This window comes from Girardinichthys multiradiatus, chromosome 5, assembly GCF_021462225.1.
Source record: "Girardinichthys multiradiatus isolate DD_20200921_A chromosome 5, DD_fGirMul_XY1, whole genome shotgun sequence".
Lineage (NCBI taxonomy): Eukaryota > Metazoa > Chordata > Actinopteri > Cyprinodontiformes > Goodeidae > Girardinichthys > Girardinichthys multiradiatus.
The window spans coordinates 29,645,556-29,671,653 of NC_061798.1; the positions used below are offsets into that span (position 1 = coordinate 29,645,556).

General features: G+C 39.3%; 1 protein-coding gene across 4 annotated transcripts; it reads right to left on the reverse strand.

The window, feature by feature from the left end:
- Positions 1 to 9,796: 9,796 nt before the first annotated feature.
- On the reverse strand, positions 9,797 to 25,158 carry tmc8 (transmembrane channel-like 8). 4 transcript variants are annotated; one of them, XM_047366981.1, is made up of 16 exons: positions 24,865 to 25,158; positions 22,471 to 22,732; positions 20,962 to 21,137; positions 20,744 to 20,875; positions 20,604 to 20,656; positions 20,321 to 20,460; positions 19,375 to 19,522; positions 18,442 to 18,606; positions 18,203 to 18,354; positions 18,065 to 18,125; positions 16,828 to 16,940; positions 16,466 to 16,652; positions 15,210 to 15,346; positions 14,401 to 14,550; positions 11,183 to 11,261; positions 9,797 to 10,246 (listed from the first exon to the last, which is right to left on the reverse strand). In XM_047366981.1, exons 1-16 carry the CDS (start codon positions 24,905 to 24,907, stop codon positions 10,121 to 10,123), a joined length of 2,124 nt encoding a protein of 707 aa, XP_047222937.1. In that variant the 5' UTR covers positions 24,908 to 25,158; the 3' UTR covers positions 9,797 to 10,120. The 4 variants fall into 4 exon arrangements, with proteins under 4 accessions (XP_047222937.1, XP_047222936.1, XP_047222938.1 ...); XM_047366980.1 differs by having other exon boundaries at positions 15,198 to 15,346; positions 24,865 to 25,156; XM_047366982.1 differs by having other exon boundaries at positions 15,198 to 15,346; positions 20,989 to 21,137; positions 24,865 to 25,155.
- Positions 25,159 to 26,098: the final 940 nt, after the last annotated feature.

Below are 26,098 nucleotides of genomic sequence, written 5' to 3' on the forward strand. Positions count from 1 at the left end.
TTTAGTTCTCCTGCCATCGATGGAACCGTCAAACTTTTGTTTTTTTGGGATTTTGCTGATGACAAGTCGATCATAGCTACTGGAGAAGTAGGAATCATAGAAAGGATAACATTTCCACATATCTGTGGTCTGTAACTTATCTATATGCAGTATAAATCTGGCATGTATTATGGCTAGTAAAAAAACAAAACAAAATGGTAACCCTATCAACACAGGATTTCAATGCCAAACTGTTTTTGTGGGTCTGAGCTATTTTGTGTGATTATTAAAATCCTTGGGCTATATTAATTGTATTAAACCAGGTAAAATACTGTCAAGATTAAAATCATATTTGTTGTTATATGAACACTCCACGTGCACAGAAAGTGTCAGTGAATTGTGGCTTACCATAATGTCACAACATACACATATTTAGGCAGAATAAAGGATAGAATAGAAATACTTCTCAGAGGAGACACGAGGTATGATTGAATAAGAAGAAAATCCCCATAAAGGTGATATTTAGTAGTCTATGTCTACGGCATATTGTGATTTGAAATGTATATTTAGGCCCGAGCAGGAAGGCCGCAGGGCCTATTGTAATCGTAGGATTTCTTATTCTTTCTTTCTTTTTTCTGTTGCGTCTTTGCGGGGCAATTTAGGGACTTTGCCTTGCTCCAAAACTCACAAGATTTTCCCCAAAATTGTCCCCCGCGTGAAATTCTTGTTCCTTAATGTCGTCGTCAATGGGCGTGGTCGAATCTCTTAGCCACGCCCCCAAACGTGAGATAGGCTGAACCGTAAGTTGTACAGATCTGAAATTTGGCACACTGCTAGAGCTCCTCAAACCAAGAAAAAAAGTATCTTGGGGGTTTGCCCTAAAACGCACAGGAAGTCGGCCATTTTGGGCCAAAGACCAATTTTTGGCCGTTTTTCACTTTTACTCACCTCGAACTTTAACGAACTCCTCCTAGGGATTTTGAGCTATCAGCTTCATATTCGGTCAATATGCAGTTAAGGCATGGGAGTTATCAAAATCGTGAGTTTTCGGCCATGTTTAGGGGGCGTGGCCGGGGCACGAAAATGGCGTTTGCGCCCAAAGTGAAAAAAATGCAATAACTTGTGAAAACTGATAGAGACATTCCCCAAGCGACTTGCAGCTGTAATTGCAGCAAAGGGTGGCGCCACAAAGTATTAACGCCCCACTTTTCAGTTTTTTATTTGTTAAACAAGTTTGACACATCCAATAAATTTCATTCCACTTCACGATTGTGTCCCACTTGTTGATTCTTCACAAGAAATTAGAATTTTATTATCTTTATGTGTGAAGCCTGAAATGTGGCAAGAGGTTGAAAAGTTCAAGGGGGCCGAATACTTTCGCAATGCGCTGTGTATATACAGGTCCTTCTCAAAATATTAGCATATTATGATAAAGTTCATTATTTTCTATAATGTAATGATGAAAATTTAACATTCATAAATTTTAGATTCATTGCATACTAACTGAAATATTTCAGGTCTTTTATTGTCTTAATATGGATGATTGTGGCATACAGCTCATAAAAACCCCAAATTCCTATCTCACAAAATTAGCATATCATTAAAAGGGTCTCTAAACGAGCTATGAACCTAATCATCTGAATCAACGAGTTAACTCTAAACACCTGCAAAAGATTCCTGAGGCCTTTAAAACTCCCAGCCTGGTTCATCACTCAAAACCCCAATCATGGGTAAGACTGCCGACCTGACTGCTGTCCAGAAGGCCACTATTGACACCCTCAAGCAAGAGGGTAAGACACAGAAAGAAATTTCTGAACAAATAGGCTGTTCCCAGAGTGCTGTATCAAGGCACCTCAGTGGGAAGTCTGTGGGAAGGAAAAAGTGTGGCAGAAAATGCTGCACAACGAGAAGAGGTGACCGGACCCTTAGGAAGATTGTGAAGAAGGGCCGATTCCAGACCTTGGGGGACCTGCGGAAGCAGTGGACTGAGTCTGGACTAGAATCATCCGGAGCCACCGTGCACAGGCGTGTGTAGGAAATGGGCTACAGGTGCCGCATTCCCCAGGTCAAGCCACTTTTGAACCAGAAACAGCGGCAGAAGCGCCTGACCTGGGCTACAGAGAAGCAGCACTGGACTGTTGCTCAGTGGTCCAAAGTACTTTTTTCGGATGGAAGCAAATTCTGCATGTCATTCGGAAATCAAGGTGCCAGAGTCTGGAGGAAGACTGGGGAGAAGGAAACGCCAAAATGCCAGAAGTCCAGTGTCAAGTACCCACAGTCAGTGATGGTCTGGGGTGCCGTGTCAGCTGCTGGTGTTGGTCCACTGTGTTTTATCAAGGACAGGGTCAATGCAGCTAGCTATCAGGAGATTTTGGAGCACTTCATGCTTCCATCTGCTGAAAAGCTTTATGGAGATGAAGATTTCATTTTCCAGCACGACCTGGCACCTGCTCACAGTGCCAAAACCACTGGTAAATGGTTTACTGACCATGGTATCACTGTGCTCAATTGGCCTGCCAACTCTCCTGACCTGAACCCCATAGAGAATCTGTGGGATATTGTGAAGACAACGTTGAGAGACTCAAGACCCAACACTCTGGATGAGCTAAAGGCCGCTATCAAAGCATCCTGGGCTTCCATAAGACCTCAGCAGTGCCACAGGCTGATTGCCTCCATGCCACGCCGCATTGAAGCAGTCATTTCTGCCAAAGGATTCCCGACCAAGTATTGAGTGCATAACTGTACATGATTATTTGAAGGTTGACGTTTTTTGTATTAAAAACACTTTTCTTTTATTGGTCGGATGAAATATGCTAATTTTGTGAGATAGGAATTTTGGGTTTTCATGAGCTGTATGCCACAATCATCCGTATTAAGACAATAAAAGACCTGAAATATTTCAGTTAGTGTGCAATGAATCTAAAATATTTGAATGTTAAATTTTCATCATTACATTATGGAAAATAATGAACTTTATCACAATATGCTAATTTTTTGAGAAGGACCTGTATGTGAAATCTCTGGTCATAAGCGGTGTTTTCGAGCTGAACTGTGTTGTTGTAATTCAGCAAAATAACATGAAATACAACTAGTTACTCTCCCTTTGCTTTTAACTGGGGTATTTAGCAGCGAGCAGACAGACATTAAACGTAGCGGTGCTCGTTTTAAAGGCTGGCCGTTCACAAAGGCCTTGAGCTCCGAGGGGAGAGAAGCAAAGCAAAGAGCATTGAGGCTCCAGCATAGCAGAACAATTCAGAAACAATTTGGAATGAGGTGAAAAAATCTATATTTATAAACAGATTAAGTTGTGTTTTAGACTGCCTATTGGTAGCGGATCTGTTCTTTGTGTGCTCGTGGGTTTTTGCAGCCATAACTGGTTCTGGATGATGGCTTCATAGCAGACAGCCATTCTTCCTTCTTCCCGGTACTGCGTACCAGCGCAGAATCTTTTAGTACCGGCTCACTTTCACCCCTGCACATATGTAACTTGTCAAGAGCTACAAAAAAGTCTCTTGGAATGTTCGTCCAAACCCAACAGGAAGTCGGCCATGTTGGATTGAAGTTGCCATTTTGACCCCGGTTTTGCCCTTTCTAGCCCGCATATTTGAGCAAACTCCTCCTACAGCTTTTGACTTAGAGACTTGAAAATCACTCTGTATACTCTTAAGGCATTGGGGATCAAAAGTTATCAAAAGCTATTTGATACATGAAAGCGTGTGGGCGTGGCCACACCTCAAAATATGACTTCTCGCCATAAAAGACGAAATCGATATAGCTCCTACAAGGAATGTCACTGAGCCCTGAAACCTTCTAAGATTGATCTGCCTCTGGCCCTGAACAATATTCACTGATCAGATGCTGACATCATCGAAGCCCCGCCCCCTGAGAACAGGAAGTGTCATGTTTTCCTTTAGAGAGTCAATTTTTGATGTTCTTCACCTAATCAATTTGAAACTGTTCCAAGTAACAGATAACATGATGGTCTAATACAGCCGCCAGTACTGACTGGCTTGGCTGGAGGCTGTGGCTGTGGCGGCATGGCGAATTCTGATGTCACGCCATGGCCATACGTTTGGCTCTCAATTACACATGCATGGTCCGATTCACTCCAAACTGAATATGCTTGATCTTTGTCAGCCCCTAAACAGCTCTATTGGATTACATTGGAATTTGGATCAACAGCGCCCCCTAGGACACTTTAAGTGCTATATCTCCCTCATACATCATCGGATCCACTTCAAATGTAGTATACATGATCATGAGGCGTGGCCTAATTGCTCCACAGCGCCCTCTAGAAGCACTAAAACAACTAGCTCCAAGGCATGCTTTGTCCGAGGTTTATGAAATTAGGTACACATATGTAACTTCTCAGGACCTACAAAAAAGTCTCTTGGACCCATTGTGCAAAACCCACAGGAAGTTGGCCATTTTGGATCAAAGCTGCAATTTTCTCTCATTTACACACGTCATATCTGAGCGAAGTCCTCCTACAGCTTTTAATTTAGACACTTCAAAATCAATGACTATAGTCTTAAGGCATTGGGGATCAAAAGTTATCAAAAGCTTTTTGCTATATGAAAGTATGTGGGCGTGGCCAAGCCTCAAAATTTGACGTCTCGCCATAAAACACGAAGCTGTTATAGTTCCTACAAGAAATTTCACAGACATATGAAACCTTCTGGGATTGATCCATATGACACCCTGATCAATATTCAATGGTCAACTGCTGACATCATTGAAGCCCCGCCCCTGAGAACAGGAAGTGTAATGTTTCACTTAGTGTGGCCCATATTTGATCTCCTTCACCTAATCAACTGGAGGCTGGAGGGTGTGGCCGTGGCGCCATGGCGAAGTCTGATGTCACGCCATGCCCACACGTTTGGCTTTAATTTCCACATACATCATCTGATCTGCACCAAATTCAATGTGATTGATCCTAGTCCAGTTCCCAACAGATATCTGATGACATATTTGGTGGGCGTGGCCAAATTCGTCCACAGCGCCCCTAGAATATTTTTAAAAATCAGCCCCAAGCCATGCTTTGATCGAGGAATCTGAAATTGGTATACACATATGTAACTTCTCAGCACCCACAAAAAAGTCTCTTGGAGCGTTGGTCCAAACCCCACAAGAAGTCGGCCATTTTGGATTGAAGGTGCCATTTTGACCCCATTTTTGCTGTTTCTAGCCCATGTATCTAAGCGAAGTCCTCCTACAGCTTTTGACTTACAGACTTCGAAATCAATGAGTATAGTCTTAAGGCATTGGGGATTAAAAGTTATGAAAAGCTTTTTCATACATGGAAGCGTGTGGGCGATGCTAAGCCTCAAAATATGACTTCTCGCCATGAAACATAAAATTATTATAGTTTCTACAAGGAAAGTCACAGAGACATGAAACCTTCTGGGATTTATCCATATGATGACTGGAACAATATTCAATGGTCAACTACTGACATCATTGAAGTCCCACCCCCTGAGAACAGGAAGTGCAAAGTTTCACTTAGTGTGGGCCATATTTGATCTCCTTCACCTAATCAACATGAAACTGTTTTCAATGACAGATAACATGATAGTATAACTTGGTCTCCAGTACTGACAGGTTTGGCTGGAGGGTGTGGCCATGGCGGCGTGGCGAAATCTGATGTCACGCCATGGCCATACGTTTGGCTCTAAATTACACATGCATGGTCTGATTTACTCCAAACTGTATATGCTTGATCTTTGTCAGCCCCCAAACAGCTCTTTTTATTACATTGGAAGATGGTTCAACGGTGCCCCATCGGACACTTCAAGTGCTCTATTTCCCTCATACATCTTTGGATCCACCTCAAATTTAGTATGCATCATTGTGGATCAATGCTGAACATGTTCACTCAGTTAATTGATGAAATCACCTTAGCCCCGCCAACTAAAAAACGAGTGAGTGTAGCTTTCATCAGGAAGGTCAGATTTCAGCTACATTTTTAATGCTTCTCGCCAGACCAGTACTCGGCTTCACCGAAGATTAAATGACAGCCTGCTCACACTGCCGCCTACTGGTGATGTGCACAACTGAGCGGCGGGATCGTCAATAAACACTTTTCGTCTTTATCCACCGGAGCAAATACATAAGCAAAGGGGCACGACAAACTGTTTACCATCTTAATTTAGCCTATTGTGACAGTATCCAAAAACCATTCTCTGTCACCCTACCTTTTTTACATCTGATGGCATCAGCCATTTGTACTTCTTTAGTGCAAGAAGCTGTATCTCGCATCTTTACCCCAGCTTCAATGGAAAATAGTACTGCCCCTACATGAGAACACAATTCTGATAGACTGACCTTTGTTAAACCTCAAATGCAATCTATCAGTGGCAGCATGACATCTACACTCACCAGCCACTTTATTACACCTTGCTAGTATCGGGTTGGACCCCCTTTTGCCATCAGAACTGCCCTAATCCTTTGTGGCATAGATTCAACAAGGTACTGGAAACATTCCTCAGAGAGTTTGGTCCACACAGATGGTGCAGATTTGTCGGCTTCACATCCATGATACGAATCTCCCGTTCCACCACTTCTACTGGATTGAAATCTGGTGACTGTGGAGGCCATTTAAGTACAGTGTTCAAGAAACCAGTCTGAGATGATTCGTGCTTTATGACATGGCGCATTATCCTTCTGGAAGTAACCATCAGAAGATGGGTACTCTGTGGTCATAAAGGGATGGACATGGTCAGCAACAATACTCCGGTAGGATGTGGCGTTGACACGATGCTCAACTGGTACTAAAGTGCCCAAAGCAGGCCAAGAAAATATCCCCCACACCATTACACCTCCACCACCAGCCTGAAGCGTTGATACAAGGCAGGATGGATCCATGCTTTCGTGTTGTTGACGCCAAATTCTGACCCTACCATCCAAATGTTGCAGCAGAAATCGAGACTCATCAGACCAGGCAACGTTTTTCAAATCTTCTATTGTCCAATTTTGATGAGCCTGTGCAAATTGTAGCCTCAGTTTCCTGTTCTTAGCTGACAGGAGTGGCACACGGTGTGCTCTTCTGATGCTGTAGCCCATCCGCCTCAAGGTTCGATGTGTTGTGCATTCAGAGATGCGCTTCTGCAAGCCTTGGTTGTAACGAGTGGTTATTTGAGTTACTGTTGCCTTTCTATCATTTCGAACCAGTCTGGCCATTCTCTTCTGAGCTCTGGCATCAACAAGGCATTTGCGCCCACAGAACTGCCGCTCACTGGACATTTTCTCTTTTTCTGACCATTCTCTGTAAACCCTAGAGATGGTAGTGCGTGAAAATCCCAGTAGATCAGCATTTTCTGAAATACTTAGACCAGCCCGTCTGGCACCAACAACCATGCCACGTTCAAGGTCACTTAAATCACCTTTCTTCCTCATTCTGATGCTCGGTTTGAGCTGCAGCAGATCGTCTTGACCATGTCTACATGCCTAAATGCATTGAGTTGCTGCCATGTGATTGGCTGATTGGAAATTTGCGTTAACAAGCAGTTGGACAGGTGTGCCTAATAAAGTGGCCGGTGAGTGTAATTGTCCTGCAGAGACAGGCCTACAGGCTGGACCTCGGCTCGATGCTGTGGCTCTGTGGAAGTGCAATGTCAAGGCCAGGCTCAGGCTGGACTTTTGCTTCCACAGAGCCGCTGGGGATTTGGAGGATTTTTTTCAATTATGGGGCTTCAGATGGGGTTTTATGTAATAAATCTGCTCAGGAGAAACTGCAATTCAACAAGGCCTTATTTAATTTTTTTTTAAGCTTGTCCTGATGTAATATTTGTGTTTAGGTTTTTTAACAGTGTTTTTATTGTTGTTCACTTGATAATTGTGAATAAAGGTTTTGCTAAAAATCAAAAACTTCTTCTTCTTCCTCGTCTTCTTCAGCTGCCAACGTTTTGACGCGTTACCACCACCAACTGAAATGGAGTGTGGGTCGGGATGCTTAATTACTACATATATTTATAAACCACACATTTATATATTTAAAAATAAATCTAAATAATATAAGTTTATAGACTGTGTTATCTCTACTAACTTTGTCTTTTTATGGCAAACGGCACTAACATTCCAAACTAGAGAGTTTCTCCTAAAGGTCTTGTATGTCCATGTTATAGAAAAAAATCATATTTACCAAAGAAGAAGGTCGATGATCATCACTCAATCAGCTTTATTAATTTAGCCTTATAAGGGAGACAGTTTCCAGCATCAGCCATGTGTTGCCAAGCTGAGCTGAACTGTTTTGACCAGCACAAATAACATCATTTCCTTATATTAGCTTTGTAAAAATCCCCATGTGGCCTGGCACCTCCTCTAGGAAGAGCAGAGGTGAGAATTAAGTTAATTCCCACCTAGACGTCTCGACTTCTCTGCAATAAATGTTCTCTTTATCATGTATTGTACAGCGGGGGTTCCAGGGGCAGAAAGGGAAGTGAAATGCCTTTTGTCAGGCCAGACAGTGTCACCTTAATTAGCACAAAAGGCACTTTATAAAATTTCCAGTACCAATTTGTTGTCATGTAAATTACGTATCTGTTGCCTTAGTCTCTCAAGAGTCAAAAAATAAAACATGTTCCACTGTCTTCTTAAAAGCAAAAGTCACATGTCCCTGTGGCATGTTTCCCCAACTTAAATAATGTATTGTTCAACCACTTGTAACCAATGCGTAATTTTAATATGGTTATTTCAGTTTCGTCCTATTCTCATCATGCCAACTTTTTTTTTAATGTCATGAAGCCACCCGCCAGTTCTTTCTTCTTCCCACTGTTTTTGACACCTTCCCCTGACCTTTTGTTTAATTATTGATTGCATTTCTTCTTCTGTCTGCCAGCTCATTTCATGTTATTCCTACATGCAAAGGTATCCAAAATAAAATAAAATAAAATAAAATAGTCCCATTGTTTGAATTCTGTACAGTAATTGTTCAATTTCTACAAAAAAAGTCTGGTCTGCTGTCTGAAATATATGCCTCAAATATAATTATTTTGAAATTTTGGATACGTGGTGTGAATTCGTCTGGTTTCTTAACCACACCAAGATTCTGCAGTCAGATATCAAAGACCAGAGGGATAAACAGAACTTAACAAACCGATGAGCACTGAGACAAGAAAGGGCCTCCATCAGTCAGGATTTGGCCCAGAAGTTGAGATTCAGCATGTCAGAGGGAACTCAAGTAGTTATCAAGAAATTTGATCCATACTCTAAATTTTGAGCCTTTGTAAGAATATTTGCTTATAAAACCCTTTAAAACACCAGTATTTTACCTGTTTTCTTACAGTACACTAAAATGTGTACTAAAATGTAAACAAAAAAACATGTGTCCTGCTGAAACGTTTTTGCCACAACTTTGCAGTGTTTATATTAAACTAGATGGAAGCATAAAAATAGTTCTTGTCATTTACGAATAACCAGAGCTCAAAGTTAAAATTCACATTTACATATTGTGACGGCAAACTTGCAAGAGCTGAAAAAACAAATCAGCAACATAAGGCAGGAAGAATAGCCCAGTAAAAAAATTATTTTGATTTTCAATATAGTCTCATTAACTCACCCAAAATTTGCAACAAATATAAAGTGCAATAGTTCTTTTTAACAGGGCTTTGAATCTATCTTGGCGTGGTTACTTCTGCATTTACATCCGTGTTTCACTGCATGTGCAGGAGTGAGAGTGAGTCAAGGCAAGGTGCTGGGACACATGTTGCGAGCAGATAACGTAACAGAGGGGATGTTTTGCTTCATCTTTACAAAGTCATACAAGGAAGCTTAAAAACATGCATTTAGTGCAAAGAGTTTGATGAACACACACAAAGAAAACATTTACAGCATCTTTAATAATATTAACATTTTTGGAATATTAACAAGAAATAAGAGATTAATGTGCATGTAATCTATGTTCACACTGATGAAACTTTTTTCAAGCAGTCTGGGAACTGAAATTAACTTCACACAAACACAAGTGAATAAAATGCTTATAAGGAAGGTTACAATAATAATGGGATGTCGTTTCGACAGAAATAGGTCACAGGTTTCAACAGGCCACTCTGTTTCTTTGTGAATAATTCAACTTAAAATATGCTTCACTTTTTATTTTCTATCAGTCTGCTCTGCTGCCAGGTGAGACTGACCAAGAAACAAACTACAAACTTTCTTCATGGAGGAGCTTTCTTTGTTCCACAGCTACAGGACGGACTCTGTTTGCGTTCTTCTGACCCCTCAGGAGGGTGGCATGCTGCTTCACCAGGAACCGCTTATCTGAGCTGCACTGTAGGAGTACAATTGCATGAATACAACCACAGCCTTAATACAAACAGGGCAGAAGTGATAGATAGATAGATAGATAGATAGATAGATAGATAGATAGATAGATAGATAGATAGATAGATAGATAGATAGATAGATAGATAGATAGATAGATAGATAGATAGATAGATAGATAGATAGATAGATAGATAGATAGATAGATAGATAGATAGATAGATAGATAGATAGATAGATAGATAGATAGATAGATAGATAGATAGATAGATAGATAGATAGATAGATAGATAGATAGATAGATAGATAGATAGATAGATAGATAGGAGCCAAAATAAATGGGTGTAACTGGTATGTTTCATAGCTGTCTTTTAGTGAGAGGTTTGTTGGGGTGTAAGATGTCATCTACTTCTTTCACAAAAATGAGCCAAATGTTCCACACAATTAAAGCATCTCTGTGATGTGATATGAAAGCAAAACGAAGTTAAATGTCTTTAGTTCCAAGAAAACCAATCCTGTTTGCACCTGATACTCATTCCAATATAAAAATTCCAAATAATAGGATAGTGAGTGCAAAACAAGGCCCAGTTTCAAAACAACAGGTTCAGTGTAAGATCTCGATCTATGAGGGTTTATGAGGCAAAAGCTCAGTAAAATGTCTGTTGAGATTTTCTTAAGAATTGGGTATTAAACCATGGATTCTGTCAGTAACAAAAGCAAGTTTCCATTTTGTAAATTAAAGAAGTCATTAAACTGAAGTATATTTCCCTGTTTCAAATTTCTTATTGCCATGCTAATCCACACAAGGAAAATGATAAAAACAATTTCAATACTATTCCAGACTTGTTAAGACTGGGTAGAAACCCAGTAAACATCTCATGAGGCATTCTGCTAAAGAAACATAAAACATTTTAAAAGGGTTAAAAATTATTTGGAAACTTACCATAACCAGCATGTCTTTAAGCCTTTCAATTGCTTTCCTGTTGGCGCGTCCCCGTGACACATAGGATGTTAGGATGATGCTGAGGACACAAAAGGTCACTTTTGCATTTGATATCATGGGTAATCTCCATTGCATTCAACCAGATTAAGGCACTGTTGTTGTGCACAGCTTTTCCATCTTTATACAAAGTGGCGTCGCCTTGTATAAGTATTCATACCCATTGAACATTTTCACAATTTGTCACATTGCGACCACAGACTTTAATATATTTCCGTGGGATTTTATGTAGTAGAGCAACACAAAGTTATAGTAAAGCAGAAGGAAAAGGAAACACGGTTATCAAACTTCTTTACAACCTTTCAGGTGGCGTGTGTATCTACCAGCCTGACACAAGCAGAGACTGGAATATTTGCCATTATTCGCATAATAGCTCAATTACAGTCAGATTGGATAAAGAGCATCTGTGACAAGCTAGTTTTCTCACAGCATGATGATGCTTCTAACCCAATGCTTTATCCCAGGTATGGTGTATTCTGTCATACACTGCATTAAATATGTAGGCCAAACGTTCAGTTCCAGTCTAATCCTAACAGATCATCTTCTTCCACATGTTTGTCAGGGCCTCAAAGTGACTCCCTGTTTTTCTTCCTTACATAAAAATGAGATTTGAGGATTGCTTAACCGATTGCTGTCCTGTCCATATATTCCCCGCCTGAGCTGTGAATGTCTGCTGCTCCACTGCAGAGTTATCCTGGGCTTAATGCTCTGCTTTCCCAGCCAATCAGTTTAGGTGGATTGCCATGTCTTGGAAAGTTTACAGTTGCACCATACTCTTTCTGTTTTTGGATAATGGATAAAACATTGTTCTGATGTCCAAAACTATGGTTTTATATTCTAACCTTGCTTTATTCCTTTCCACAATTTTTTTACCTGATCTGTCTGCTGTGTTCCATGGTCTCCATGATGCTGTCACTAATGTTTTCCAACAAACCTCAGAGGCCTGTACAGAACAGCTCCATTAACACTTAGATTAAATTACCAAGAAAAAAATTCTAATATTCACCTTTATTTTTTTTAACGTATCCTGTCTGGCAGAGTCGCACCTAGAATTGTTGTCTGAGTTTGTTGAGCATTACGGCTAAATGCTATAATGCTCCGCTTGATAAAAAAAACTTCATTAGAAACCGCTTTAGGATTATTTCACATGCAATGGACAAGGAGACAGAGATGAAAGGGGGAAAAAGGCAAGAAAGAGAGATGAGGCAAAAAAGGGAGAGAATGAGAAAAGAATAGGGGAGAGAAGGAGGAAATAGAGGAAACAAGATAACACCCTAGAAGATTGCTTCTACACCTGCAAAAATGCAAATATAACAACGTTACCAGAAAGTTCACGGTACTAATGAACGCAAGATGTATTTAGTGGCAACCACAGCTCAATATAGAGCATATCTGTGTATCTGTTAACACCTGAATCCAAACATCTGTGGGTGTATGTATGAGTATGCTTGTGCGTACAAGGTTTTTCCACAAAAACATGCAATAATGGGTGTGAGGAGCCACAGACCTGCCCCCTAGGACCCGAGACAGACAGAGATTGAGCCACAGACATCCAAAGGACCCCGCAGGGCACAGGAATCCATGAAGACACACAACAATGAATGCGGTATACTCATTCATACTTCCCATACTCTCAGGTCCAGGTACCGATACCCAAGAGAGGCAATCCCCCCCTCCAGGAGCCCAGGGGCCAGACCCGCAGGAGGAAGCACCAGAGAAGGGTCACCACAGCGCGCCAAAGACCGGGCACCCTACCAACCCCACACCACAACCCCGGAGCCACCTCAAAATGCCAGGTGCACACACACCCACACAGCATACCATCGCACCAAGCAGGCCAGCCAGCCCCCCCACCAATGCGAAGTCAAACCCTGAATCGCCAGCACACACTGCTCAGCTGAGCCCTCCAACCCCTAATAGCAAACAGCGAATGGGAGTATGGAAATGCCCCAAGCCTACATCCACCCGCCCAAAAGTAGTGTAGATGAGTGTTGTTGCATTTAAAAAAAGAAACAGATGGGTGGGGGCTCTGCCTTTTCACCTTTACTAAAAGAGAAACAAGGCATGACACAGGTCATTGACATGTACAAAATTTGTCTCTATTTATCTATAGCTCTCCGCCTCCGGCCGTATGCTCACTATTTTATTTTTCCCAGAGTCTATGGTCAAGGAGTTCTTTTTGAGAGCCTGGGTGAGATAACATTTAGCAGATAAAACTTTGCAGAACATCAGCTTCTTTGAAGACAGTCTTTCGAAGGTCACATTGTTCCTGTGCCCAAAATCCTGCATGTAGTGTGTTAGGAGTAAAACGTTTTTAGTAGCTAAAGTTCATCCTTGCTTTTATTGTTGAGTATGTTTCGACCTGCTATTTGCATTTGATCATATTTTTAAGACATGAAAAGTTTTAATAGTGGTCTGTCAGTGACTTTGTGACTCTCTGTCAATTCCGCTTTTAGTAAGATTTTCAGAAAAACCCACACTAATACACAAAAACTACCAGATACTGGAAGTTGGATTGGAAAAAGCAGGAGAAGGACTCACTCAATGCACATTTTTGAGTATTCTACAGCCAAACAATGAAAAGAAACTCAAGTGGTTTATAAATAATTTTTGGTCATACTCCTTTGTCCTTTGTTACTGATTCAGTTAACTCAGCCTAACTTCAGCATATTAACTGACACAATCTCAAAATAAAGTTAGCTATTTACCAGCAAGATGGTCTGAGAATATAGTTAGAAGTTAAAGCTTCTCTGCTTGTCTTTTGTTTATGCTGTATGTTCTGCTCATAGGGAAATAAATCAAGGTGCAAACAAAAACCCTATGTTAAACCTGTTTATTGAATCAGGGCATTGGCCTGCAGTTGAAATCCTCCAGTAAAAAGCAAAGCCAAAGGCGGAATCATCTTTAAAGTGTGGAGATTAATATGTCTACAGTAGCAGCATGGTTCCTCACAAAGGAAATTACCTGCATGAAGGCAAACAGCTGAACTTCACATTGGTTTTTTTCTGAAATTTCAATAAAATGTCTTGTGGTTGTAATATGACAAAATGTGAAAAAAAACACAGAGGCACTGATGGTAACTGTTGGTTCTAACTCCCTCGAGCCATTCTTAAAGCTGCCTTCCTCATGGTGAAACAAAGATTTAGCCCAAATTAACTTACATCTCAGCTAGCAGGAGAGGCAAGGCGAAGGCTTCTGATGACAGGTAGTGGAGAGCAGTCTGAGCTGAGCTGGGAAGACTTTTCACGCATACATTTGTCACATTGAACACAGATTCTTGATTTTTAAATGGACCACAGGAGATGCTGAAGCTGGAAACAGACAGGGAGATCAATATCACTAAAGGTTAAAGAACAAATACAACTATCTAACAATTTTAGATAAAGAGCTGTTACTTAACAATATCTGGCTTGTAGGTACTAGTGAAAGCCTCACAGCACGGAATCTGCTCTTTTAAGGGTTTTTAACAATATATTTTTAGTTACCTATGCTAGTTATTATATTGTGCTTTTAGACCTAACAACTGCCCTTGACACAGTGGATCATGCCATTTTAACTTCTAACCTTGAGCATTTTGTTAATATTAAAGCTACAGCCTTGGGGTGGTTTCGGTCTTACCTGCCTGACAGAACGTTTGTATCAGTTTAACTGAGTTTTGGTCATCTACATTTTGTTTGGCTGCGGGGTGCCTCAGGGAACTATACTAGGACCCATTCTTTTCCTTCCTGCTCTTGGGTTCCATTCTGTGGAAATGTGGAATTTCTTTTTATAGTTTTGCTGATGAGTGTCAAGTTTACATTCCTTTGAAAAAACGCAGACTCTGTTCATCCTTTGTTGGAATGCCTGAATGAAGTCAAAGCTTGGAGGGCTCTGAATTTTTTGAGCTTCAATTAAATTCTTAAATTAAATTCTTAAATTATTGTGACAACCACCATGTGAACCAACAAAACATGTGTACTTGTTTGCTTGCTTAGACTGGTAGAAGTCCAGGACCGGTGTGGTTGCAGCCATTAGGAGACCCAGCAACAGCATGAAATAGAATAAAACCGAAGAGTTGGAGGCTCGAAACATTCGTTGTTCTGCCACACAACACCGCAGGACACTGAACTGAAGAAACACAGAGAAAAAGATAGAGATATAATAACCAGTGAAGCAGTTTTAGGCCAACTTCATGGCCACCAGTGCTTTGAGTTGCAAAAAGGAAAATTTGAATATTTTGTTTAGGGAAAATTATACACCTTTCTATATTATTACCAGAAACAAGACAAGACCAGCAGCTGTCATGAACACACGGACTCCTAGTTAATTTAACTTATCTTATTTGCTCTGAATATCATATTTGTAAAACTAAAGATGTTTATTTTCACACTTCATGCTGGTAATGTGAAAAGCAGACACATATTATAGGACACTTTATAAAATCTGTTCCCAGTGTTAATACAAAACATGTTGCTACCTTTATAAACCTAATCTGACTACTTTGGAGGTGCTGTTTGGACTGCTTTAAGAAACAATGGTTTTAACTTATTAATATATAACTTAATAATATTAATTCATATTGAGTATTAATATTAATACTATCATTATTGTTATTGAATAAATGATAGTGTTATTTTAATAAAAACTATGATGGCCTGCAACTTATTTGCCAGCCAAATGTTGTATTAGGAATATTAACACCACAAGTTGAAAACATCAGTCAGGCATAACATTATGACCACTGACAGGTGTTGTGAATAACACTGATTGTCTCCTCATGATGGAGTCCTGTTAGTGGGTGAGATATGTTGGGCAGCAGATAAACATTTTGTCCTCAAACGTGATATGTTAGAAGCAGGAAAATGGGAAAGCGCATTGATGACTAGCCCCTGAGTCAGAGCATTCCCAAAGCTGAAGCTCTTGTGGGGTGTTCCCCGACTGCAGTCAGTATCTAAGTGGTCCAAGATAGGAACAGTGGTGAAACAGCAACAGGGTCATGGGCAATCAATACTCATAAATGCAGGCAGGGAATGAATACAGACCTGTGTGGCCTGATACAAAAGACGAGTTGTGTGTCGTAAATTGATAAAGAGGTAATGCTGGTTCTGAGGTAAAGGCGTTTGAACGCAAAGTGCATCTGAGTTTGTTGCATGCCGGGTTGCATAACCACAAACCATTCAGGGTGCTTATTCTAGTCATGTTATGCCTAATCAATTTATTTGATAATGTAAATATCTTATTTACAACCTTTTTGATGTAGAATACGGCCATCAGGGTGACTATTCCAATCAGAGGCAGCAGAGGGCAGTAGTAGACTCCCACCCAGGAGACAGTTTGAATATAGACCAGATCCAGCACATTAAAAGGGATCAGGAACCGCTGTTTGCCTGTCAGCCGGGCCAGCAATGATGTTGGGTACTTCTCCTGCAAAAGCCTGTCAAAAAATACAATCTCACTTACCAACTTCATAATAAAGGAGTAGGACAATGAATCTTTCCTGCTTAGCTATGGAATCCATTTAGAAGAAACACCATGCAGTTATGATATTTTTGTTCGAATCACTACAATTACTAAGAAAGAAACAGGCTGATAAGCTGAAGTAAACCCACTTCCTGGGGTAGTTCATAAAGAAAGTGTTGAAGAAAGTGGTGAGGAAGTTGAAGATGCACAGTTTGTACATCTCTCTGCCAAGCTGGTTTTCCCTGCACGAAGGATCTTTCAACTGTAAAGAAACACATAAAAAAAAAGTCAAAATCAGCTAAATGTTTTAATCTAGAAAATGACAGGGGTTTATGCAAACCTTTTGGGACCCTGGCCATGGCCAGGGTACAATGTTTCACTGAAGATTTGGGAAAGAGAAACCGCTTGCTATTTCTTTATTAAATAGTTTGAAATTATGATGTGCATCAAACATAGCAACACAGACTCAAGCAACCGACATGATTAAACCAATGGTATTAAATTATGAGTATAAATTGTGAACATTTTTCTCTGTAGACGCCATTTTCCAGTTCTCTGTCCTTTCTTCCTTTTGAAATCTAAAATACAAACATTTGCTTGAACTTATGATAGATTTTTCTCCAGCAAGCTGGCTTTATGAAATCTGCAAAAACCACAGAAAGAAATAAAAAAACAAACAAGACAAAATCTTAACCCATGATCTTACACGATAATCATTTAAAAATGCCAAGTTCAAAAAGAAAGAGAAGAAGGAAGGAATTAAGGAAAGGGCATGGGGACGGAGGAAGAAAGGACCTTTCATTAAGGCCAGTGTTGTCCAAAGTCCCCTCTCAAGGGCTGGTGTCCTACATGTTTTGAATGTTTTTCTGATTTAACATCTGAATCAAATAAATGAGTCATTGGCAGGACCCTGTAGAACTTTTTTGGCCTGCTGATGGGTTTAATCTGCCATTTAAAGAATTGTCCCCTGTGTTGTTGCTGGGACACATGTAAAACATGCAGGACACCAACCCTTGAAGACCGCAGTTGAACAGTTTAGACAATAGGATAGATACTTTGCGAAACTTTTCACACACTGATCAAGGGTTGGAAAATACTGAACTATATACTTTCCCAGATTTTTTCAGATGGCTAGGAAGCTGGGTAAAATCACTTCATAGTTATTCAATTTGTAATTTTAGAAATCCTCAATAAATGTTTGTAATAAATTTTACATTTAAATTTTAATAAATATGGATGTATATATGTGTATATAAGATCTAAATTTTCTGCGTAAGAGGAAAACCTAACCCAGTTTGCAGAGGAAACCCATAATCCAACCCTGCTGTGTTAAATAAAACCCAGTAGTTTTAAGAAGGAAAAATATTAACTGTTCATTTCACTTACTTTTTTATTGAAGATGAAAAATAAGTAGATTCCCAGGGAAGCCAGCTTCAAAAAGATGCTCCTGTGTAAAAGACAGAGTGAATCCATGCAACCATGTGTGTAATCTACAAGAGACATTTGTCTCCTTCTGCTTCTCACCTCACAAGTGTTGCATTCACTTGAAAGGTTAAAGAGTAGTCCTCGAAAGCTGAGATCTTACGGAACATATGAGGGAGGACTAGGTTCACAAAGGTGATAGTGATGGGAGAAAGATACTGAAGAACCAGCTTAAGAAACCAGTGTTTTGGCCTCTAGGAAAAACAGTGAAAACCTTTGTGAAAAATAATTTATTTGTGTATACCCTGCAAAAATATAAAACTTTAGACTTAACTCCTTACCTGTTCGCTGGTGATCACTCCAGAGACGTAGATGAGGCAAAAAGCTCCCACGAGCAGAGATAAAACAACCAGGTTAAGGATTAACCTCAGCAGGTAGAGACACACCTTGTGTTTAAGAGTCCTCTGAGCCTTTCTCAAGGAGAAGCTCTGCTCCTCCAGAAAAAGCTGAGAAGCAGATTTTTACACCACATTTTTACACCACATGTGTCCAAATCAATATTTACAATAGTAAGAGTAGCCCCTTTTATGCAAGACCACTATTTTTATTTGGTACTCTGGGTACGTTAATTAAGGTGTTGCCCCATTGTCTTGTTTAGACTATTTTGGGGTTAAGGAGAAGGCACATTTCCCCAGTGTTGCCTGAGATACAGATTCAGGAGATAAATAGCCTGTTTGTTGCTTGCAATGGAAAAAAGTGTTAAATAATATAATTGGCTCAAAGGTCTTCCATGTGAAGTCAAGTCATAAATTAAGAAGATGTAGGCCAACTAGAGTTAAGCAAAGGCCTGTGGTCAACACTGAGACACAACAAAAACACATCAGATAGATAATAAAAGAAACACAAGTTAGAGATAATTTAACTAACACTCAATTTCTTAGTTTCTAGTTTTTTCCAGTAATTTCTTATATTGTAGTGTGATTTGGCTCTATAAACTAAGGGATCTGCAAAACATTGCATTCCTCTTTTTACTTGACATATGTAAAAAGTCCTGTCAGTCGTTTGAAGCAATGTCCTAACTTCACAATATTCAGGACCAAACCTGTTTCTAAGCCATTGTTGTGCAGACTGTCCTGTTTCATTAGTTCCCTATGTGCTATGTTGCCCTCTTTTCAAAGAAAGTTTGGCAATATGTCAGCCGCTGTAACAAACGTGACCCACTATGGTAAAGCAGGAAGCTGTTATATGCAGGTATGGAGTATCTTCTCATTCACCTTGAGATCATTCCTAATGAAGCTGTGCTTGAGCTTTGCAGCTGCCGGATCCTGGATGTTGAAGTCCCAGCCACAGAAGATCTTGAAGCTAACATTCATGCTGGTACGCTTCTCAAGCATCCAGGTGTGCTTGTAGCCCACAATTGTTCTGTAACAGCAGAGCAGATGCAAAAGAACTATAAAGCATGCACACACCAAATGAAATGTCTAAAGGTTTCTGTGATGTAAAAAAATCAGACTATTATAGGTAATTTCAAATTATTTTGCACCTCCATTGTGACATATATCCTGTACAAATAAACTGAAAAACAAACAAGGTTGACTCGACAATATTTATACCTTGCAAAAGTTTGCTAAATCTGTCAGATAGTGAGCAAATCTCTGGTTCCCAGATTTGTTGTCAGATTTAGTTCTGAACATTTTAAAACTATCAATTTCCTCTGAAGAAGCCATTATGCTGTTGATTTGGGTGTATGCTTGGACTCAGTGTTCCAGAAAATCAAATCCATCTTCAGTTTACTTGCAGACAATTGAAGGTTTTGGGCCAAAACTGTTTTTTTGAAACTGTTGATAATTTCTTCCACCTTGCCAAAAACGTAATTTCTAGCTAAAGAAAGGCAACCCCACAACATGACACTTCCTTCACCATGTTTCACTGTGAGTATAGTGTCAACTAGTGAAACAGATTGTATATTTAGACAATGAGATTGTTTTGATTGAGTGCAACCTCACATATATGCATACCTTTTTTTATTTCCTGCTAACATAATTTTCTGTTACATTTTACAGTGTAATTGGGGTAAAAAGAGGAAAAAGTTTGAAACGAATTTGCAGGCTCTAATATGTTTAAATAAAAAAGGCTGGGATTTTAACAGGTACACTTTTGAGATCCCTTGTGAACAGAAGATGGCTGATATTATATGCAGTATTGCTGTTAATGACTAACCTGCGGACTATCATTATGAGACTACAGAAGAAGATGCTGAGGATCCCAGCGAGGTATAGCAGCGGTGTGTTCAGGCAGATTAAATCTAGAGAGCCACGGGTATAAAAGCCAAAGAAAACAGGAGAGCGAGCCAGAAATCCCTGTTTAAAAAAGCAAAAAAAAAGCAGATGCATGCATCATATGGCAGGTATTTTATAATGAAATACGTTGTATTGGAATAAACCATAACTTTACTTCACGTATAGAAACAATTAGTACTCATGCACTGAAATGAAACTCCTACCGATCCCAGGAAGAAATCTAGCGCAGAGTCATTTATGCCAAATTGCAAAGATTCTGTGAAATAAAAGAGATTTATCTTCACATTTAGGTCCACAGTATTTCTGTTTAACTTAATACTTTATGTCATTGCCTTAAACTCACCACTGTTGTTTGTCCCATAAAATGCTGTGGGCCCTAAAATGAGGCCTCCAATAAGAGCACTGTGTAGCAGGTTTAAGTAGATCAGATATCTGAGGAAAACAAAGTAGGACTTCACTCCGATGCCAAATTTCCCTGAAAACAAAGATAAGAAAGGGGATTAAAGTGCAAAGAGGAAATACTTTGTAAATATTGTGCAGCATGTCTGCAGGTCTACGTACAAGTAAGTTTCTGTTCTTCTGAGTTACCTTGGATCTCGTGGAGTGTGTGTTGCCATGGCAACAAACTAAAGCCCGCCTCTCTCATCTGAGCCCAGATCTTCTTCGTGTTGATGCACTGGCTCCGCCTCCCCGACTCCCAAAAACCAATATTGCTGATTTGCATTTTCCTCCTTTCCCTAATCAGCGGCAAATATATGTTTTTATTCACATGTGTGAATTTATTAGGTCAAAAATTGAGACATAAACAACACAAATTCAAGCTTTAAAAAAGTGCATAATATTAAAATAAATTTAACTGAGATTAAAACTCTTAAATTAGGTCAAATTACTCTGAGCTCCTCCTGGATGACAGGGCCTCTCACCTTATCCCTTAAGCTGAGCCTGAAAACTCTTATGAGGAAGCTGCTTGTGTCCTCAGTTATGATCCATAACTCATGACCATAGTTGAGGATCAAAACATAAATAGCTAAAAGCATCATAGAACTTGCAGATTACAGTTTGCAAATGCCTTGAGAGACAACAACCTTCATTTCTGGAGAGATTTCCTGTGATCTGATGAAGGTAAAGCTGAAGTGTTTGGCCATAATGACCATTGTTACATTTAAAGGAAAAAGAGAGAAGCTTGCAAGCCTGAGAACAACATCTAAACGGTGCAGTCTGGCAGAATCATGGGGGTTTTACTGCAGGAGGGACTGGTGCATTTCCCAAAATAGACGTCATCATGTCAAAATACTCAAGCAACATTTCAGGAAATTAGCCAGGAACCCAAAATGTTTGACCCAAGACATACAGTTCATAAGGCAATTCCACCAAAACTAAATAAATGTATGCAAACTGCAGAATTATTATCTCATTATTCAAGCATTAAGCAAATATCAATAATTTTGGTAATTCTGACCAACTTAAAACAGGACAAGTACTAATCTAATGTGAGAAAAAAGGTCATGTCTCTTTTTATACAGTGAATGTCAACATCTGGTTGCATTGGTATTATAAAGTTCATACATAGAGAATATTTGGAATATTGTTTTAATGGCTATTGTTATTATTTTCTGTTTCACTGAAAACATTATTATATACATTACAATTTGCTTCTTTTTTCACTGTCGACAATTATTCACTCAGTTTACGTGCATACACTCCTCAGTTTCAGTTTTGCAAAGACATATTCTGAATAATTTTCTGGTCTCAGGCATCCCAGTCATGAAATACTGGACTTCCTGAACTGTTATCTGAAATTATTTTGATAGCAGCAATGTTTTCAAAACTAGAGCAATTGTCTCAGCTTATTAAGCTTAACTAAAACTGCAGATATGTTTTTCAAAAAACAGTAACTTTATTCTAAGTCTCTAACATTCTCTCGGTTTTTTTCTTACTATCAGCAAATAAAAAGCATTCAAAAATGTAACTCTATATTTTATGCAGATATTCTGCTTTTAGGAAACAGAGGATTGTATTTCCATAGGTTCTTAAACCTAAATGTCAAAATATTTTCATACAGTTTCCTACCTTGCACCTCTCTTCCCCTGCATACACATGGCCAGGTTTTTGAGTGGCTGCAAAGACACCCTCTCTCTGGGTCCTCTTGACTGGGTATCTCTGCCGAAGCCCTCCTCAGGTCCTTGACCCCCATGGTAGGCCTCACTGCTTTTTAGTGTATCATATGTGTCCTGCTGGGACCGGACAGCCTGGACGCTTGGCAGCAGTTCATAGATCTCTGTTTGGTAATACTCACATGAGTCTGTGGACAGGGTGGACTCAACGCTTTCGTCTATTGAGAGAGTAAAAAGTAATCAGCACAATGTACAGTATGTTGTCTCACTATTCTTTTAATTTTATATGAATTTTTACAAAGTAGGAATCCTTTTCCTGAGAATTTAGGGATATTTGTTTTGGTCACCAGAAAAACAAAGTCATAAAAAATGGTTACCATATCTCAGGATTTGTTATGATTTGGGGTTGTTTGGTTTTTGGTTTCTGGTTTTTCTTATGTTTTTCACAGTTAAGGTTTTGACTCGTTCTTTTGTTATTATTATTCTTAGATTTTGAATCATGCTTCTGTTATTTTCCTGGTCATGCTTTAGTTTTGTCGTCTTGTTCATGTTTTGTTCAAGTTTGGTTTTCTTTGTATATTAGAGTCTCTGTTTTTGCCGCAGCCACATTTTGTTCTGTCTGTCAATTAAGTTTATTCGGTTCACCTGTCCAAGTTATTCTGTCTCCTTGCTCCACCTGTACCATGCTCCATTTATCATTTATACACACCTGTTCAGTTAGTCGTCGCGGAAACATTTCTCATGCTCATGTCTTGTTCTCATGCTCAAGTCTTGTTTGCAAACCAATTCTTGTCTTTTTGATCATGCCATGCCTGTCTTGCCTGCCCGTTTGTTTTATTCCTGCCTCCTGTAGTGAGTTTTTTGTTATTAAATCTTTTTTCACTTACCATCACTCTGCCTGCTCATCTGCATTCTGGGGTACTATATCTCAAGTAAACCGTAACAGGATTATCAAAAACCAACTTTAGTAATAGCAATAGCCTTGGACGGACTCAAGCTATTTAAAATATAGTGTCCTCTAAAAATTGAGTTCATCTTAAACCTTTTTAAAATCAGTGTGAGTGATTTCTTAGCACACGTTTTGTATGTAGACCAGCAAAATATGACACAAAAATGGCATCATAAGAAATGGAAACAGTATGGCAAACCTACCAAGACCCTAAACTGATAGGCAGTGTATTTGAAGAGCATTATTCAGAGAAGCAACCAAGTCTGGTGGTGCCTATGGAGGAGCTGGAGAGACCCACAGCTCAGGTATGATAACATATTGACATGACAACTACCAGTAGTGCCCTCCACAATTCTGACCTCAATTGAAAAGTGACATGAAAAAAAAAACATTGTAGAAAGAAAGCCTTATGAAGTCCTGTTTGCAAACATTTGGAGGAAGTTGTTCTGGTCTGATGAGATCAAAGCTGAACTTTTTGACTTTTTTATTTTACAAATAAAAAATAAAAACAGAAACATTTTGTTGGTTAGATTTAAGACAATTTTGCTATAAAGTTCACCCCACGTTTCAACATTTGTGATATTTAAAGAAATCTTAATTACCTACAAAAAGCCAGATGTCAGACTCTACAGGCCTCAGTTTTCATGTTAAATGACTTTACAAGTGTGGATTATGAGGAGGGATCACCAGAGTTAGAATAGGTGTCTCCAAACAAACCACAAGACTTTGAGAACAATCTTTTGTGGACACAAGTGACCAAAGTGAACATATTTGTTTCTAATGAAAAGTTTCACGTAGTGGGAAAACTAAAAATAGCTTATCAGCAGAAGTACCCCACCCAGACTTTAAGCATGGAGGCGGAGGACTAATGATAGGGGCTTGCTTTGCTGACGAACAACCTGAAAAAACTGTATTCATTAAATCAACCACAAATGTCTTTGTATACCAGTCCCAGAGACAATTTTAAGTCTGTCGGTCCAATAACTGAGGTTTGGTTAAAACCCTGACCCAAAACAGGACAATGATCAAAGGCTCAGCAGCAAATCTAAAAAGAGCAATTGAAAAGAAAGGTATTCAGTCATAGTCCAGCACATCTCCATCAGGTAAAGCAAGAGCCTCATTAAAAAGAGACCAAAAGGTTTCCTTAATAATAACAACAGACTTTAGGTTGCGGCTTAGAAGTCTAGTTTTGGAGCTAAAGTGTGTGAAACACAGACTAACCAGTTTAAAAGAGAGCAAAACACACAACTTTTTGTTTTATGAAGCAGTATAAAACACAGGATTACTTTAAACAATGGCTGTGAGCTATTAATTCTGGTCGCCTTACACACGTGTAGAAAATACAAGATTTTTTGTCACATGCTGATATGAAAAAAGAACACCATTTTTTATTTGTATTACCCGACAAGAGTCTCATGAAGCTCACGGTTTTCTGGTCCTCCATTTTCTCCGTGCACTTCCTCTTTAATTACAAACTAAGCTCTCTGTCGTCTGCCTTCATAAGCAACACATCAAGACAACTTCTAAACTTGACCTACAAGTTAGAGGTTCAAAAAAGAAAAAAGTCACTTCCGATGGCTGCACCAAAATACCCCCCAGCAGACGCCATGCAGAGGTGCTTCTGAACAGCTGACCGATTTTGCCCCACGCTCTTTGGACGACTTCAGTTTCTGAAGGTGGAACAGATGTAACAGTTGACAAAGTTGAGGCTGAAGCTTGACAGAATGCAGGAAATCACATGACAGGATACAGACACAGGTGTTTGTTGCACTTAACAAAAATAAATGCACAAACAAATACAGAGTGGGCAGATAAGCAAAAAGTGTGAACAGTTTGGAGGAAGCAATAAGATGAAAGTCCATAAACTTTGATGTAAGCAAACATCTGGACTCAATACTGACACTGATGTGCTGTTTTATTTTGCTCTTCTTTAACAATGTAATATAAGTCAAATGCATCACAGTGTAATAGGAATAAATAATTTGCTTTCAGCTAAATTATTCAGCATCAATATTCGATCTGTACTGTTACACTAAGTAGCTTCAAGTGAGTAGCTATTTAGAAAAGTAGATCACAAGCATTTAGGCCATAGCTTGACATCACTGCATCCTCCCAGAGAAGCTTTTCATCATTTTAAAAAAATGAGTGATTGAAAAGAAAAGAGATGATGAAACTACAAGGCTTTTTGCACCCACCCCCACGAGACCACAAAGAAATTTGAGCTTTCCAGTCAGTACATTTTTACAAGGAAGCATAAGCATCAACGTCATTTCTTAGGTGCTGTTTCAACATGATCGGTTTGCATTCAACTGAAACCCTCAGAGACATTTTATTTGCACGGAAACAAAGGATTGTAAAAGATTTGAGAGAAGGAATGGAAACACTGAGTGAATAACGTTTTGAGCTTTTGTTCTAAGTACTTGAAGGGGAAGAGCTGGCAAAGAAAGAATTTTAATATTTTTATACTTAGAAATAAAAAAATAACTGAAAACCTCACTTTCAGTGTGTGAAAAAGAGATGCTAGTCATTTCAACCCTTTGCCAAGTACTTTTTTGACTTTTTTGGGTACAAACGAGAGCTGAAAAAAACTATTTCTTCTGCACACATCTGAAAACCAAAAATACATTTATGAATT